This window comes from Mus caroli, unplaced genomic scaffold, assembly GCF_978045245.1.
Source record: "Mus caroli unplaced genomic scaffold, Mus_caroli_1 scaffold_14, whole genome shotgun sequence".
Lineage (NCBI taxonomy): Eukaryota > Metazoa > Chordata > Mammalia > Rodentia > Muridae > Mus > Mus caroli.
The window spans coordinates 39,346,019-39,364,660 of record NW_028227269.1 but is presented as its reverse complement, the minus strand read 5'-3'; the positions used below and the strand labels follow the sequence as shown (position 1 = coordinate 39,364,660).

The following is an 18,642-nucleotide window of genomic DNA, read 5'->3' as shown; positions in this document are numbered from 1 at the left end:
TGCAGGAATAGAAACCCTGACTAAGACACTCAGGATATTTTCTAGTTCCATTTATTTGCCTGAAAAATTCATGATGTTCTTCTTTTTAATATCTGAGTAGTATTCCGATATGTGAATGAACCACGTTTTCTCTATCTATTCTTCAGTTGAGGGACATCTAGGGTATTTCCAGTTTCTGGCTCTTAAAAATAAAACTGATACGAACATAGTTGAGCAGGTGTCCTTGTGGGAGGGTGGAGCATCTTTTGGGTATATGCCCAGGAGTGAAATAGCTAGGTCTAGAAATAGAACTATTCCCAAACCTCTGAGAAACCACCAAATTGATTTCCAGAGTGGTTGTACAAGTTTTCACTCCCACCAGCAATGGAGGAGTGTTCCCCTTGCTCTACAACCTCACCAGCATGTGCTGTCCTTTGAGGTCTTTTTATCTTAGCCATTCTAATATGTATAAGGTGGAATCTTAGAATTGTTTGGATTTGCATTTCTCTGATGACTAAGGACCTTGAACATGTCTTTGGGTGCTTTGCAGCCATTTGAGATTTCACTCTTGAGAATTCTCTGCTTAGCTCTATAGCCTATTTTTAAATTGGATCATTTGGATTATTTACATCTAACTTCTTAAGTTCTTTATATATTTTGAATATTAGCCCTCTGTTAGTGTTAATGAAGTTAGTATTAGTGAAGACCTCTTCTCAATCTGTAGATTCTCCTTTTGTCCAAATGAAAATGTCCTTTGCCTTACAGATGCCATGTTCATTAGGTGCCATTTATTAATTCTTGATCCTAGTACCCAATCCATTGGTGTTTTGTTTAGTAAATTGTCTCCTGTACCAATGAGTTCAAGGCTATTCCCCACTTTATGTCCTGTTAGATTTAGTTAATCTAGTTTTATGTTGAGGTCTTTGATCCACTTGGACTTGAGTTTTGCACAGGGTGATAGATATGGATTTACTTGCATTCTTCTATATTCAGACACCAACTTAGACCAGCACCATTTACTGAAGATGCTCTCTCATTTCCATTATATGGTTTTGGCTTCATTGTCAAAAACTAAGTGTCTGTAGGTGTACAGGGTCTTTGATGTGATCCCATTGATCCACCTGTCTGTTTCTATACCAATACCATGCAGTTTTAGCAATTTTTATTACTATTGCTTTGTTGTACAGCTTGAAGTAAGGGATAGTGATACTTCCGTGAGTTCTTTTATTGCTCAGGATCATTTTAGGTATCCTGGATTTTTTGTTTTTCCATATGAAGTTAAGAATTTTTCCTGAATACAAACCTACATAAAAGCATAAGCATAAATTACAAATATTTAGTATATAAACATATATGTACACAGTCAGTGAAGCATCACTCAGATGGGGTTCCAATGAAGTACATGTTACCCTATATGCTGTATGTGTAACAATAGCCTGCACACCAAGCTCTAAGGACCACCTCTGATAAAATCACACCTGTCCAAGGTCACCGCCCAACTTCCAAGTGGCCCATATTATCTGAAACTTGATATAACAGTACAGCCATCATAGCACAGCTGACAGGCATTCCAAGGCTTAAATTATTTATGGAGTCAGTTGACAATGTAGTAAGCCCACTGTCATGTGACTAACTACTCTGCTTGATTTTGTTTTCCACCTTTCTTTTTCATCGGTTTTGTTCCTGCAGTTGTACCTTAAAAACCTCAAGTACAGACAAATCCTTCTCAGTGTCTGTTTTCTAATAATATTCTAATTTTCTAATAATATTCTAATATACTTAGTTTATCATCTTTAAAATAATTTAGCTAAACTGAATTTACAATACTGTATATGTAAAATATAAATAAAATATGCAGCTACATTAAAAAAAGAATTTTTCTTCTAAGATCTATAAAGAGTTGTGTTGGAATTTTGATGAGGATTGCACTGAATCTGTAGATTGCTTTTAGTAAGATGGCCATTTTAACTCCTACTGGTCCAGGAGCATGGGGGATCAATCTTCTGAGGTCTTTCTCAATTTCCTTCTTCAAAGACTTGTCATATATGTCTTTCTTTCTTTCACATGCTTGGCTAGAGATATACCAAGTTTTATATTACTTGTGACTATTGAGTGGGGTACTATTTTTCTAACTTCTTTCTCAGCCTGTTTATCACAGGTGTAGAGGAGGGCTACTGATTCATTTAATTCTGTATGCAGCCACTTTACTGAAGGTGTTTATCAGCTGTAGGAGTTCTCTGGTAGAATTTTTGGGGTCCCTTATATATGCTATCGTATTATCTGTGAATAGAAATACTTTGAATTCTTCCTTTCCAATTTGTGCCCCCTTGATGTTCTTTAGTTGCCTTATTGCTATTGCTAGAATTTCAAGTACTATATTGAAGAGATAGGGAAAGAATGAACAGTCTTGTCTTGTCCCCAATTTTAGTGGAAATGCTTTAAGTTTCTCTCCACTTAATTTGATGTTGTCTATTCACTTGCCGTGTATTGTCTGTATTTTGTTTAGGTATGCACCTTGCATCTCTGCTCTCTCAAAGATTTTTTTATCATGAAGGGGCATTGGATTTTGTCAAATGCTTTTTCAGCATCTAGTGAGATGATCATGGGATTTTTTTTTCTTTCTTTTTGTTTATGTAGTGGATTACGTTCATGGATCTTCATATATTGAGCTGCCTCTGCATCCCTGGAATAAAGCCTACTTGGTCATGATGGATGATGTCTTTGATATGTTCTTGGATTCTGTTTATGAGTATTATATTATTTTTACACCAATGTTCATAAAATGGTCTGAAACTCTTTCTTTGTTGAGTCTTTGTGTGGTTTAGGTATCAGGGTGACTGTGGCCTTATAGAATTAGTTTGGCAATATTCCTTCTATTTCTATTTTGTGGAGTAGTTTGAGGAGTATTGGCATTAGTTCTTCTTGTAAAGTCTAGTAGAATTATGAACTAAAACCATCTGGCTCAGGGATGTTTTTGGTTAGGAGATTTTAATGACTGCTTCTATTTCCTTAAGCATCATAGGACTATTCAGATAGTTTATCTGATCTTGATTAATTTTAATAATTGGTATGTGTCTAAAAAATTATCCATTTCATTTACATTTTCCAATTTTGTGGAGTACAGGCTTTTGAAGTAAGATCTAATGATTCTTTTAGTTTCATCAGTGTCTGTTGTTATATCTCCTTTTTCATTTCTGATTTTATTAATTTGGATACTGTTTCTCAGGATTTTTGTTAATTTGGCTAAGGGTTTTGTCTATCTTGTTGATTTTTCTCAAATAACCAGTTCTTGGTTTTGTTGATTCTTTGTATTTTTCTCTTTATTTCTAACTGATTGATTTCAGCCTTGAGTTTTCCTTCTCTCTACTCCTCCTGGGCCTGTTTGCTTCTTGGTTGTTTGGTTGTTGTTGTTTTTCCTAGAGCCTTTGTGTGTACTTTTAATGCACTAGTATGAAAATTCTTTAAATTTTTTATGATTTTGTTGAAGATGTTTTCTGGGCCTTTGAGCTGGGGGCCTTCTCCTTCTTTTATTCCTATTATTCTTAGGTTTGGTCTTTTCATAGTGTCCTTAAATTTCCTAGATATTCTATATCATGAACTTTTTAGATTTTGCATTTTTTGACTGATACATTGACTTCTTCAATCATATCTTCTATGCCTGAGTCTCTCTTCCATCTCCTATATTCTGTCATTGATGCTTGTGTCTGGAAGTTCCTGTTTTCTTTCTTGGATTTTTCCATCTCCAGGATTGTCTGAGATTGTCTTGTTTATTACTTCTATTTCCCTTTTTAGGACTTGGACAGTTTTATTCATATCCTTCACCTGTTTCTATTTTCCTGTATTTCTTTATATCTATTTACTTCCTCTTTTAATGCCTCTACCTATTTGAATGTATTTTCCTGTAGTTCGAGGAAACTTATTTATGTCCTTTTTACCTCTATCATCTCTATAAGACTGAATTTAAGATTCTCTTCTTGTGCTTCAATTTTCTTGGGATATCCAGGATGTGTTGCAGCAGGATGGCTGGGCTCTGGTGATGCCATATTGCCCTCAGTCTTGTTGACTGTGTTCTTATTCTCTCCTTTAGGCATCTGGTTTTCCCTGGTGTTGGCTAGATGATCCTGATGGCAACAGGACTTCTCTGGAAGGTGTGGGGAGCTTTGGGCCAGACAATTGAGGTCAGGGTACCAGACTCTGCTGGCTGTGCCTCAGGCAGACCCCACTCTGCAGGCTGTGTCCTGGCTGGATCCTACTCTTCAGGCTGTGTCCTAGTTGGACCCAACTGGGATGGCCGGCAGATAAAATTAGGATAGGTTTGGTCAGGCAGGGTCCTAAGCTGATTAATCTTGGGGTCCCCAAAGGATTCCATGGGGAAGCAGAATGCTTTTTGGCTCCAACAAGGCTCTTCCAGACTGAAGAGTGAGAACTAGACAATGGAGCTCAGGGGACCTTGAACAACTCATGTCAGCAACTCTCACCAAAAAAAAAAAAAAAAAAAAAAAAAAAAATCATTTAATTGGGGCAGGCTTACAATTCAGAGATTTAGTCCATTTTATCATAGTGGGAAGCAGGGTAGCACACAGGCAGATAATGTGCTGCAGAAGGAGCTGAAGGTTCTACATTTGGATTCCAAACATCAGGAAGAAAATGAGACACTGGACATGGTTTGAGCAACTGAGACCTTAAAGCCCCACTCTCAGTGATACACTTCCTCCAACAAGGCTACATCTACTCCAACAAGGCCATAGCTCCCAATAGTGCCACCTCCTTATGGGCCTATGAGGCTTATTTTCATTCAAACCACCACAGAACCAGATTTCTAAATTACACTATATTAATTCCAAATGGCACTGATTTGTCAATGAACATGACTATGCAGAATAAGTGATTAGGTAAGCACACGAACATGTAGCAGAGATATGTCATGTGTCAAGCCTTAATTGAATAAACCCAGGGAGGAGGGAGTGTCATACACAGACTCCTATCAGTCTCAAGAGTAGCACAGCTCTGTCTGAGACTCTGGCTTATATCCTCTGTCCTGACCCATGCTAAACACTAATTTCTTCCATCATCCCATATCACTTAACTGACCTTTACGCTTTTGTCATTTGCTTTCTTCTCTCTTTGTTGTGTTTTTCTTTCTTGTCTTAGTTTCTCTGACCTCCTTTCATATTTTTAAACTTTAATACAAGGACACCTTGGCAATCCAGAGTTCCCTTCTTCATGGGACTATCCAAAGCATTATACCAGATAAGACTTTCAGGCCTCAACCAAAAACACAATCAAGATAGTTTCTTATAGGATGTACCAAGACATCTAGAGATTGCCCACAACAAGAGAAATGTAAAGGCATGATTTTATTCTAATCGTGAAAAATCTGTTGAACCCCAGGGTGTAGGCCTGTTCAGTTCATCACAGCTGTGTCTAAAAATACTGTCTTCAAATACAGTAAATAGTTACTAGTCATCCAATTTATTCAATGTAGCTGTCCCGTTGGCTTCCCCTGGAGGCCACTACTTAACAGCCTCCTGAACTTCCTTCCCTTCCCGACTGAGGAAGGAGTCTGATTGTGATGAAGTACATCCATCCTTATTCCCTAAACCTGGTGCTTCAACTAGCTCTAAGAAAAATGAAAGGAAAAAACTAACTGGATTACTCTACATAATCATAACCTCTAGAAAGTCTATATATTCACTTTATGTATGTGTTTTACAGAGCTATTCAGCACAAAGCATGAACTTAAAACATGCTGATGACAAACCAAGGAAATCCTGTTACAAAGTGCAAGTGCTGCTTAGCTGCATAAGCCTACTCACACAATTAGTTTGTAAACAATATTCCTTAATAAGATCTTCTCTAAATTATTCCACAAAATTATTTGTACAGAATTTTTTGAAATCTCCACTTCAAAGTTCTTCTATAAGCTACATTTGATATTTCTAATCAAAGTGGGTTGACAAGATAACTAAGTAGATAAAAATGCTTGCTGAGCTGGCCTGGAATCAACCTGGAACACAAATGAACCCCTACTCTCCAAAATTATCTTCTGACCTCTACATATGTACTATAGCATGTACATGTTTGAACACACACAATGATTAAAATATTTTAAATGTATTTTAATCAACAACTCACTCACAGAGCATAATAGAATGCTTGGAATCAGTTACATAGATTTTTCTATAAACTAAAACTATGTGGTTTTTTTGGGGTTTTTTTTTCCTATTTTTTTTTATTAGGTATTTCCTCATTTACATTTCCAATGCTATCCCAAAAGTCCCCCATACCCTCCCACCCACCCACTCCCACTTTTTGGCCCTGGCGTTCCCCTGTACTGGGGCATATAAAGTTTGTGTGTCCAATGGGCCTCTCTTTCCAGTGATGACCAACTAGGCCATCTTTTGATACATATGCAGCTAGAGACAAGAACTCCGGGGTACTGGTTAGTTCATAATGTTGCACCTACAGGGTTGCAGGTCTCTTTAGCTCCTTGGATATTTTCTCTAGCTCCTCCATTGGGGGCCCTGTGATCCATCCAATAGCTGACTGTGAGCATCCACTTCTGTGTTTGCTAGGCCCCGAAAACTATGTGTTAATGAGTAACTGAATCTCACCTAAACAAATCTTGCAACTGTACTAACTTCATCTTTTTTGTTGTTGGTGGGTTATTTTTTGTGTTTTTGAAACAGGGTTTCTTTGTGTAGCCTGGGCTATTCTGATACTCTCTCAGACTCGGCTGCCTTGAACTCACAAAAACATACCTGCCTCTATCTCTCAAGTGCTGGGATTAAAGTTATGTACTACCACCACCCAGCTAATTTTGTCTTAAAGAGCTGTATAAACGTAGTCATAGTCACAGAAAATGATGTCATTTAGTAAATTTCCTTTAAGTTTCCCATTGATAATTCACAGAAAAATCAAAGTACACAGACCGTGAGACACACTTGATAATTTATTCAAATCACCTCTACTCTGACTGCAATCATAGTATATCAGAAGGCCTTTTAAAGAAACTTGGTAAGGTGAGATATTAGTTTCAATGGTTTTTGAAACCTTTCAGGTCACAGCACAGAAATACTAAGGCAAGCTCTTCTCTCTGGTACTTGAGCAAGGATGCAGCACTGCTTTCCAGGAGGGAGCTGATCTCCTTCTCACCTGCATCGACGATCCTTCCACCCGAGCCACGCAGGCCACGCGATCCAAGAAAGTGACTGCCACGGGCACCGCCACGAAGAAGCCTTTGCAAAAGGCCTTGAAGCATCTTCTCGCCCAGCTTTGTGCCTGTGCCATACCTAGATGCACAAAGACAGCAGATAGAAAATTAGCCTAGAGAAAACAGAGAAGCGAAGCCATCAAAAAAACCCAGGAAAACTAAGAATTGGCTGCTCAGGGTAGAGCCTGTGCTTAACATCCACAAAGGCTTCGGTTTGCTCAACAGCATAAAAGAAAGGAAAATGTAGCTAAAGAATAGCAACGCTGTTTCTTTGCATAGTCCACGCCCATGCATAAGCCAGTTTTGAGTCCCAAATGGGAAATGCATGGATTCACTTATGTCTTTTCAGCTTCTCTACTTAAGAAATGTCAGTGGAAAAGTTAGGGGAAAAAAAAAAAAACTATTCCAAAAGTAAATCTTTTTCTGTCACTCTAACAGTACAGAAGCATAATATTTTCCTAATATGTTTAGTGAGACATGTTTAATGCCTTCAGAAAGTATTTCAAATTCCCAAAGTGTACCCTTAACAGCAACATCATGCCCTGCTGCCTTTCTTCCCAAGTTCCCTGCCAAGCAAGGCTTTTGTTCTCCATTCCGAGATCCTCTCCCTCTTCCCTGCACTTCTATCCAAGTGCACCCATCCAGCAAGCACTACGGATACCTGACTCGCATCACATGGCAGTGGTGACTGGGAAAAACAAGATATCAGACCTAGCAGAGATGGACCTGTTCAGAGTGACACCGTTGCCCACTGGCTTTCCAGCTGGTTGTTCATACTGCCCTGTTGTGTTTATAATGCGTTTCCAGAGCACATGACAATCTTCCATTTCCATGACACTCTGGGATTTGGCAAACAAGGTCAGTTGGAAGTGGGGGACAGAATTCATAGAGTAGCAGCCTCCTGAAGAAGTTATAAATATTCTACCCACTTATTGAATACCTAAACCCTCACTTCTTTCATCTACTAGGACTTATGAGTTGGAGTTATCTCAGAACCTGACTCCCAGATCCTGCCCTTCAAGAGGCACTGAATTAAGAAGAAGGGAGAGAGGAGAGAAGGGGAGAGGGGAAGGGAAGGGAGTTGGAGAGAGGAGGGGAGGAAGGGAAAGAGGGGAGGGAAGAGAGGAGAGGAGAGGGAAGAAAGGAAAGGGAAGGGAAAGGGGACGGGGACGGGGACGGGGACGGGGACGGGGACGGGGACGGGGACGGGGACGGGGACGGGGACGGGGACGGGGACGGGGACGGGGACGGGGACGGGGACGGGGACGGGGACGGGGACGGGGACGGGGACGGGGACGGGGAAGGGGAAGGAAAGGAAAAGGAAAAGGGAAAGGGAAAGGAACCTATCTCTTAACCTGTATAGTTATTGACTTGGCTCTGAAGACTTGAAGAACCAAAATTTGGCAATGCAAAATTTGGTTAATATTAGAAACAAAAGTAGCCATCTCAAGCTATGAAATGAAAACTATGAAGACTGCCAAGTAACACAATAAAAAGGCCCTATGCCCCCAGCATCATGAAGGCGGCATAACTGTCTCACACCACTTTCACCCGGGAATAGATCACTTCCTATCATTTAAAACTGCTGCTGGAAAAGAAGTCCTAATTCTACAAGGAAGTGTGTGGTAGATAGCTGGGGAGGAAATCACTGCACAAGCATTCAATGTGCCTGCATCCATCCCCGGGCCTGCAACCATGTGATTAACAGATTTTCTAGGAATCCAGAGATTCCCCCCTCAAAGCCTCACACAGTGAAAAATAGTAAAATAAAGGATCAAGCCATGCCATCCTGTTAGACTAGAAAAGAAGCAAATACGAATGCCCCTGGATAAGAAAGATAAATTACATTTGTTCACTGTTGTATTTACACAGGATCCATGTACATGTCAGGACCAGAAAAGGAAGACAGCTCCCATCTGGAATCACAGAGAACTGTTTTTTTTTCTTTTTTTTCTTTTCTTTTCTTTTCTTTTCTTTTCTTTTCTTTTCTTTTCTTTCTCTCTCTCTCTTTCTCTCTTCTCTTCTCTCTCTCTCTCTCTCTCTCTCTCTCTCTCTCTCTCTCTCTCTCTCTCTCTCTCTCTCTCTTTCTTTCTTTTTTCTAATCATGAAATTCCTTCGACTGAAAACTTAAAATCAGCTTGCTTCCCAGGAAACTTCAGACTTCTTGTCTTCTTGAAAGTAGATCCAGAAGGTGTGAAAACACAATTAGACCAAGTATCTGCTAGAAAGGCATAGGCTAAAACTTAATTTGGGCTTTTCCTTCTTTTTTGTTTCTTTTCTTTCTCTCTTTCTTTCTCTCTTTATTTCTTTCTTTCTCTCGTTCTTTCTTTCTTTTTCTTTTCTTTCTTTAAGCTCCCACAGCAATGCTGGGATGATATTTGTATCATAGAAATGTTAACAAGCAAAAACTATATGATAAGACAAGAAGTATTTTGGTGTGTATATATAAATATATATATACATACATATATACACACACACATGTGTGTATGTATATGTGTTTGTGTGTAGGTATGCATGTGTGTGTGTGTGTGTGTGTGTGTGTGTATGTATGTATGTATATATGTACTTTGGATGCCACAACATCACTGTTTGGATGGTTGGTCCCAGTCAACAGAGCTGTTTTGAGAAGGTTGAAGAAGGAAGAAGGCATGCAACTGAAGGTTCTGCCTCATCTCTGTCCCCACACTCCCTTCTATTTCCTCTGACCTCTGACCTGAGGAGAGTGGCTCCAGCAGTCCCACAACACACTGAAACTGTAAGCAAAACAAATCTCTCTGCCCTTGAGTGGTTTAATGTCAGATGTTGGTCATAACACTAACATGAGAAGAAGAAAAAAAGACCTGGAAAATTCATGACGATAAAGGAATGAAGGGAAAAGAGAAACAAGCATTAAAAAAAAAAAAAAGTAACTGGGGACAAGAAAGTGTAATGCATGAATGCATTATACACATGCATGAAAATGTCACAATGAAACCCAATATTACATATTAATTCATATGTACATAGAAAGGTGATCGCCAAATTCTTCCCAGATACTTACATCTTAGGATTTTGGGGGAACTACATAATTTTAAAGGAAAGCTTTAAGATTTAGTTTAATTTTGTAATTAATTATATAGGTGAGGCTGGAGGATATACATACACATGCAGTGCCTATGAGACCACTGAAGCTGGAGTTATAGGCAGTTGGGAGCCACTGGAGGCAAGAGCTGGGAACAGAGCTCAGGTCCTCTGTAGGAGCAGTATGTGCTCCTGACCACGAGCCATCTCTCTAGTCTCTGAACAATACAATTTAACCATTACATACTAGGCAAGAAAGAGGGGCTTGGGAAAAAAAGAATGGTGCTGCATATTTGACAAAAACTGATAGAGTCACCGATCTACCTATTAAGTCTAGGGGAGTACTTCATTTTATCTTGAGGGAATTTTTCGTTTGTGAGATTACTAGAGACATGTGAATTGAGAGCCCACTGCTTTTCAGACTGCAACAGAACACAACATTCTCCAGAGTTGTCCACCTATGGCAGTAGCTTTCCAACACTGGCCACATGCAACATGAAGACACACTGTTTCCAACCCTGCACTCCTCACTCATATGCCTACTTATACAAACTCCCACACCAAAGAAAGAAGCAACTAAAAACCACAAAGTATCCAAAGTCTGTTATATTTCATTTAAAAAAAAAAAAAAAAAAGCCTAGAACTTGGACACAGTGGTGGTCTACAGAGGGGATGCCAATCTAGACAAGGTTACATAGTAAAACCCTGTTCCAAAACAAAAATAACTGTTAGGTACAAATCAAGAAATTATTTTCTATCATGTACCAAAGGATCTTTTCCTCCATCTCCATCTAAACTGAAATATGAATATCCTAATAACCAACTCCTTTTTAAAGCCTTCACTGTACGACAAGGGTGAAACCACCATATGTGGACTGGTTCCTGTGTAATGACTGTAACTGTCATTATGACAGAGGTATGTATGTGTGCATGGTAAAAAATGAAGAGCAGTAAGTTTTTTGCAGCTTTCAATATATACTGCATAATCCTGATATCGCCCTAACATGTAATCTTTTATATCAAATAGAAATAAATGTAACTACAAACTAACTTTAGAAATAAGCAATTTAAAAACATTTTTCATTCCAACTCATCCACCAACTGTAATCTTAAATTTATGTGTGAGTCCCTACATCTGTCACCCAAGGAAGCTGTCTGGCCTAGGATGCCCAATATTCCTATGAGCAGCTTCAAGTACTGCATCAATGAAATAAGAAGTCCATTTGACACATTTCATCCATTTAGACACAACTTTAATGTAAGACCTTACTACAACTAATTTCTCTTCTATATTTCATCTATAATCCAAATACATTTATTAACTCCTTTTATAGACATCCACAAGTATATGTAAAAGTATATGTAATATACTTTTAAACAGACCATCCATTTGATTTAACAATAGAATACTTTTGACTTTTCAAATTTTGTTTTATTTTTAAGATTCAATTTTATGTTACATATGTTTTCCCTGCATGTATCTGTGTGCACCACTGTGTGCCTGGTGCCTGAGGAGGTCAAAAGAAAACTTTGAATCCCCAGGATTGCAGAGATGGTTAGGTTTGTTGTTTTGTTTTATTTATTTGTTTGTTTGTTTTTAAGACAGGGTCTTACTATGTAGCTCTGGCTATTCAGGACCAGGTAGGCCTTAAACTCACAGAGATCCACTTAAGTGCATGGCTCCAAATATAATCCTGCATATTCCAGTGCAGTTTAGCTTCATTCAGATAAAAGAGATTAATTTTCCTCCACTTCATATTTCATTAGCTCAGTCTCTTTGAAAACACTGCTAGCTGGAGCTGCTTTGGGATCTTTAATGTTTTTAAAAGTTCTTTTACTACATGATTTGCAATGTGTGTTAGTTGTTCTTTTGCTGCTGTGAAAAAAAAAAAAAAAAACTCTGAAGAAGTTTTATAGGAGGAAGAGCTGACTGCCTTTGGCTCACAGTTTAAGAAAGTTCATGAAGTTCTTCACAGGACTGCCACTATCTACCACACAATAAAGGCAGAGCAAGGATTCTTCAGTTAAGGGACTATTAGAAGCACGAGAGAAGTACACCCACTTGATGGCATTCAGATAGTGCTCTGAGCCAAAGGAGAAGCGGAAAAGTAAAAGACAAGTGAAGGAAGTGAGAGGTTGGTGTTTTCAGATGCTCTGAGGGGAGGTTCAGTACAATCCTGTCTTCTCTGATTGAGGAAGGACCATATGTCTCATGATAATAAAATGCTTTTAAAAGACTGCAGCTACCACATTCAGAGGGAACCACACACAAATGAAAAAATGAACAGTGCTGTGGGGCACTGGGCTATGCAAATACAGTCTGGTCTCCAGTTGAGTTGAGGTCTGAACCCCAGGACCCAGTGGTGATAATTCACCTACATGGGGCAGTTGGAGTTCCCACATGTCTCCTGAAACTCTGGCTCCTGTCGAAGTTACCACCACCCCCACACACAGCCCCCATAGGAGAAGCATGGTTAGCAGTCACATAGACAATGTCTCAAGCTTCTGACCTTCAGGCTAGACTCCTTCTAGTTACCTAGCAACAGTAAAGATAACAGCCTACCACCATAAGAGGGGCTGCTTGGCCCCACCTCACTCTCTCCTCTTGCTCTCCTTATTCTCTCCTCTCACTCTTTTACCCCCTCTCCCTCTTGCTCTCTCTCTCTCTCTCTCTCTCTCTCTCTCTCTCTCTCTCTCTCTCTCTTACTCTAGCCTTTCTTCTCTCTCTCCTTTCCCCTTTCTCTCCTTTTGGCCATGGCCAATCTCTCTCTTTTACCTTCTCTCTTTCCCCCTGCCTTTCTACAATAAAGCTCTAAAAACATAGACTGTCTCTGTTCATAAAGGCCCTCTGCGCTTACTCTCACCTGAGTTGGAACCTCTCTCCCTCAGCCCTCTCTCCCATAACCCCAGGGCTACAGGGTGTCACCCTGGGGTCCCCAGTCAGGGGCTGCCCCTTGTCCACACCCCCCTCCATCGAGTGGGGTCAGTGGCTTAGATGCCCACCCGGGGCCGAGTGGAAAGCGTCTGGCAGCCCTCCCATGTCCACCTGCCCAGAGCATAGGAGGAACTCTGGCCGGGAGGAGGCTATCCTCCCTCCCCCTCCTTCTCCTATACCCGCCTTAGTTCCCACACAGTACATTTCCATGTCCATGCACAGCTGATTCTACCTTCATGGCTTTGAGATTGACCAGACTGGGGCAACAAAGGAATGAATGGAAGATAGACACACAGGTTCAGATAAACAGAAAAGCTGAGTTTGGTTGGGTTATGCATTCTGATGGAGACACACCAGCAGTAGCCCAGAACTCAGAGCAATAATTTTATACAAGTGAGTGTGAAAGAGGCTAATTTATGGTCTATGGCCAAAAGAGGAGGCAGATTTAGTTAATCTTGTTGGGGATCTTTATGGGGAAGCAATCTCAAGCAGTGAACATCTGGAAAGAGGAAAATGTGGCTGATACTTTCTGACCTTTGTCAACATCTGCTCAGGGACTAGGGGAAGGCCTTGCTATCTCCCTGAGACAGACCCAGGGACCAGGGGAAGGCCTTGCCATCTCCCTGAGACTGGCCCAGGTAGGGCTTTTTCATACCAAGTATCTAAGGCACTGGGGTCCTGTGAATGGTAGTGCTCATGACATCTGTTCCCCCACCCCTCACTCCATATCCCCCCCCCCTTTTTCTAGACCAAGGAAAACCCTGCACAGTCTATGGAATTCAACAGAAAAGAGACAGAAACAAAACACTGGGGGTTCTCTCCAGGGTTAATCAAGTCAACCTACTCAAAAACATGGAAAACTTGAAAACTAACTAGGTCTTCCCTCGGTCACGGGCTCTCTCTCTCTCTCTCTCTCTCTCTCTCTCTCTCTCTCTCTCTCTCTCTCTCTCTCTCTCTCTCTCTCTCTCTCTCCAGACTGCTTATAAAGCTGAGACCTGAAGTCTGAGTACAGTTCTTCAGGACCCTGGAAAATAGTAGAAACAATGGTTCCCCATCCCACTTTGTAGGGCAATTCTCTCCATGCCCTTAAGGAAAATGACATTAGTTTGTTGGTAAGTTTGCAAAAGATAGTGTAACTGATAGCCAGTCCTGCCATAACCCAAAAGACAGGCCTTTACGGCTGGACTCCACCCTGGATCTGATTTGACAGCACCTGCCCTTTTGTGAGAAAGCAACCTTGGATCTACAGAGTCACAAGTAAGACTCCATAAACCAAAAGAAAGGGAAAAAAAAAAAAAAAAAAAAAAAAGCAGGGGGAAGACATTCAGGTCACTGAGCCCAGCAGCAATCCATCTCCTACTTCTTCCCCAAACCCACTGCTCACTCCTCTGGACATATCCACAAAACAGCCTGAAAACCTACGAAGCTGCAATGTTCTCACCCCACCTCCCAGACTCCTCAAAATCTGTTGCAAAGTGGCAACATGTAACTATTAGCTCTGGATTCTGCCTGCCCTATGGCTCACACTCATGCAAAGAATATGCTCCACTCAACTTTACTTGAGCACTACTTGTGGGAGCATCCCTTTGCCTGGCCACTGTGAACAGACAAGTTCCCTCTGCTGGTTCCACTTGTACTGCACTGTGTAGGGGACTGCCCTAAGAGGGGGCACAGAGAATGAAGACATGACAGATGCACATTCAGAAAGCTGGGGTCCAGTGGGCCATGCACTGTGATGGAGACACACCAACCAGGAAACTCCAGCACTGGGGTCCTTAGCCTGGCCATACTCGTCTCAACAGTACTCATTTACTCAGGTCTTCATCCATTCCCATGCATACCAAATCAAAATGTTAACGTTCTATGGCACTGACATTTTGGTAAAACTTATCATTTTTACCTTACCTACTGCATGCATTGCCTAAGAATAATCCCAATGACATCTCTAGATTTTTGTTCATATTTTAAATGCTGAAAACTACCAAATTAATGAGTGCCAGCTTCCTCTCAAAATACAAACTTTAAACAATAACAAGACAGCACTAAAATAACCCACATAAAAAGGAAAACTGCTTGGCAGCTACCTCGTTTGACTAGTAATGTATGCAAGTGATGAAGGTTAAAGCTTTGCTTCTGAGAAAATTATTGCTTTAAGAAGCAAGCACACCTGGTTCATTGCTGAAGTGCTTAAATTGAGAATAATTTTAAATAAGCATTCAGATTCAGGTGAAATTGTATTTACCAGCTGGTATTCAGCAGCTGTAAGTGAAGGCTTCTCGGTGATGCTGACCTCAGCCACATAAGCGCCCACGATCAACTCCTCCTCCTCCGTAACCACTTGTTACAGTTTGAGAATGCCTGAATTCATCTGGAACACTTCTTGAGTCCACTTACACTTCAACCTGTACAAAATGATCAGTCATGTATCCACGGCAACCCAAGTAATAAATAGGTGCCAGGCCATCCCAATTATAAACACTGTAAAAGTTGTGTAGAAAGTCTGATGGTAGTAAGAGGAAAGCAATAAGCACTTTAGATACAATTTAACTTACAATCTAATCAGTCATAGTAGCATTTTAAAAGGAGGGGAAAATATCAAGCTATCAATATCAGACATTTTTTAAGAGGGACACATGAATATCTGCCATGCAACTCCAAAATCATTCAAAACACACACGTGCGCACACACACAAAGGCATGTGTGTCCATATATATATATATATATATATATATATATACTAAAGGCTGCCTTTGGCTGATCCAATAAAAGAGATAGATTAAGAATAAAATAGACTATATTTCAAAAAGCTTAAGGAATGCACAAAGGAAGTAAAAGATACAGCGAAAGGACAGGCTAGCCCAAAAAAGTAGCTGACCCCAGCTTCAGCTACTCAGTTCCATAGTGAGAAAAATGAAGCAGAAAGTCAGTCTGGCAGTCCTACTCTCCGGACAAGACTGCAGCCCTCCCAAGCCCCAACTCCAGCTGAGGGTTCTTGAAAACTGTGATTTCTCTAACAGACAGGACAGCAGTAGAGAGAAAGTGCACTCTGCCACTCTGGATGACTGGGAGCCAAGAGTGGGCAATGTCCTAATAGAGACCCCCACTGTTAAAAACCCGGCTACTCTGAGGACCTCGCAACAGGGAACATCTTAGGTCAAGGGGCCTCAATTTAACCTGGCCACGGCAGAAGGAAGGTTCAGAAAGGCAACTGTGGAGAGAGCAAGAGGTCTGCATCCTGACACACCAAATGATGCAGGCTGCAGGAGGCTCAGATCAATCAAGGGAGTCCACAAGGAAAGGCTCTACCCTCAAAAGCCAGGGGCAAACCTCATCAACTGAGAAGCACCCCGGAGTTAAAAGCTCTCTTCCTCTCCTTGTACAGCCACCAGAATTCAATCCTGGGTGCGGGTGACAGATGACATTATTGAAACTTATTCTCACTACCAAACACCAAGAGTATACCCACTTACTACCTCACGATAGACACTATCTTCTGCCTGAGTGGGGGAGCATAAACCATATTCCTGCCATAGCATGCAGTAAGAATACAGCTACCTAGGGATAGCGTTCAGTGACAGTGTGTTAGCATACACAAGGTACTGGATTTAATACATAGCACTGCACAAAGATATTTTTATCAATATAATTTTTTTAATAAATCAATAAAACAGATACCTCTTGTGTCTGACACGGCATTTTTCACTTGAAATTCCTCAAAATGTCTAAGTGCAAAGAAAGATTTTCAAAAATGAAAAAGAACAGAAGTATAATAAAGTTAGCTGTAGCAAATGCTGCACTTGGCAAAAAGACTCCCTTGAAGGCAAATCTCGGGAAGCTGATTAAATAGTCCTCCACCTTTACTTAACATTGCATGCTTAATACAGAAAACTGTAAGTCTTTACTGTTAAACTGACTTATGTCTAGATACTAAGACACTGACATACTCAATTTTGAGTCAGGAATATTTAAAAGCAAACTATGTTTGAAGCTATGCTTCTAACTAACTGGCAAAAATAAAAACACTACTGGAAATCAACTCGGACGGAGAAACGCAATAACGCTTCCTGAGGTCAGGCTAGGGCAATCTTCAGCTTGCCCACTCTGCCCTCAGCACCAGTGAAAGCGCAGAACTCGCCCTGCCCATGTAGCTCTAGACATAGTAAATAGAAGAAGCATCAACAGAGGCCAGGGCGGTAAGATGCTGGTGTTCAGACCATGGGGCATTTATAACGGGAACACATCTCATTCGAGAACAACTTGCCTAGCAAGCATGAGGAGGCCCAGAGTCTCGGCCTTAGCATCTCTCCCTTACAAAACAAGAAAGAGAATGGGCAAATCATCCCACTGGTCCCAATATCCTTATTTATGGAAACCCATGGGAATTTGAGGAGATTAAAGGCATTCATGCCAGGCATGGTGATGCACACCTTAAATCCCAGCACTAAGAAGACAGAGAAGCATGAGGGTCTCTGTGAGTTTCAGACCAACCTGGTCTACATAGCAAGTTCTGGGACAGCCAGGGCTACACAGATCCTGTCTCAAAGAAGGGGAGCAAAGTATTCATATGCATTTTAAAGTAGACATGAACACGCAGGCACGCACACACTCATAAGCACATGCACACAAAGCACACCTTCTAGTTGGTATAACACCTAATAAACACTGGCCTAGTTTAATTATGGTGCTGTATAAAACATTCTGAGCAAAACCAACTCAGGGTAGGAAAGGGTTTATTCCAGCTTACAATTCACAGTCCGTGACCTTTCAGGTGACTCTCGGATATATCAAGTTGACAGTTAAAGTCAACCCAGACAAATACAGTGAGAGTTGGTTCTGTTTTGGCCCCTCCCCATTCCAAAAGTAGACAAATCAAGTACAATGATTATCAGTCAACTAATAAGAACCAGGGAGTGCCAGATATATGTTTGGTTCTGTTGTGTTTTGAAAGTATTTTTAAAAACACACTTCCAAACCCAGCCAGCGCTTAAGAGGCAGAACCAGAATAATTGCCATGAGTTCAAGGCTCAACTATGCTACATAGGAAGTTCAGGAGGCTAGTATAAGCTTAAAAAGGGAAATCCTGAAAAAGCAAAAACAAAAAACAAAAACCCATAGATAGATAAATAAATAAATAAATAAATAAATAAATAAGAAGGAAGGAAGGAAAGAAGACATACCTATGACAGACTAGACAAGAATAAATCAGATCACTGTTGTTGAGAGGCAAGAAAAAGGAAATAAAGGCTAGAACTGTGCCAAATAAAAATCAGAATGTGACAAGCTGACAAAGGTAAGTGAATTATGCTATAGGTAGGAGACTTAAAAAGGACCATTGTAGCCAGACACCACCGTGAGCATCGCTAACCCCAGTACTTGGCTTAGCAGGGATTATCAGATTGCTTGAGCTTGCTGGCCACCTGGCCTAGCTAAAATCAAAACTTGCAGGCTCAG

General features: G+C 40.6%; 1 protein-coding gene across 3 annotated transcripts in view; it reads right to left on the bottom strand.

Annotated features, from left to right (window-relative positions):
- The window catches only part of Immp2l (inner mitochondrial membrane peptidase subunit 2), a 910,609-nt gene that overhangs the window by 859,602 nt on the left and 32,365 nt on the right, over positions 1-18,642 (bottom strand). For all 3 annotated transcript variants that reach the window (XM_085830318.1, XM_029484783.2, XM_029484782.2), the window contains exon 3: positions 7,135-7,271. In XM_085830318.1, coding sequence (XP_085686444.1) covers positions 7,135-7,271 — 137 coding nt within the window. The remainder of the gene's footprint in view (positions 1-7,134; positions 7,272-18,642) is intronic.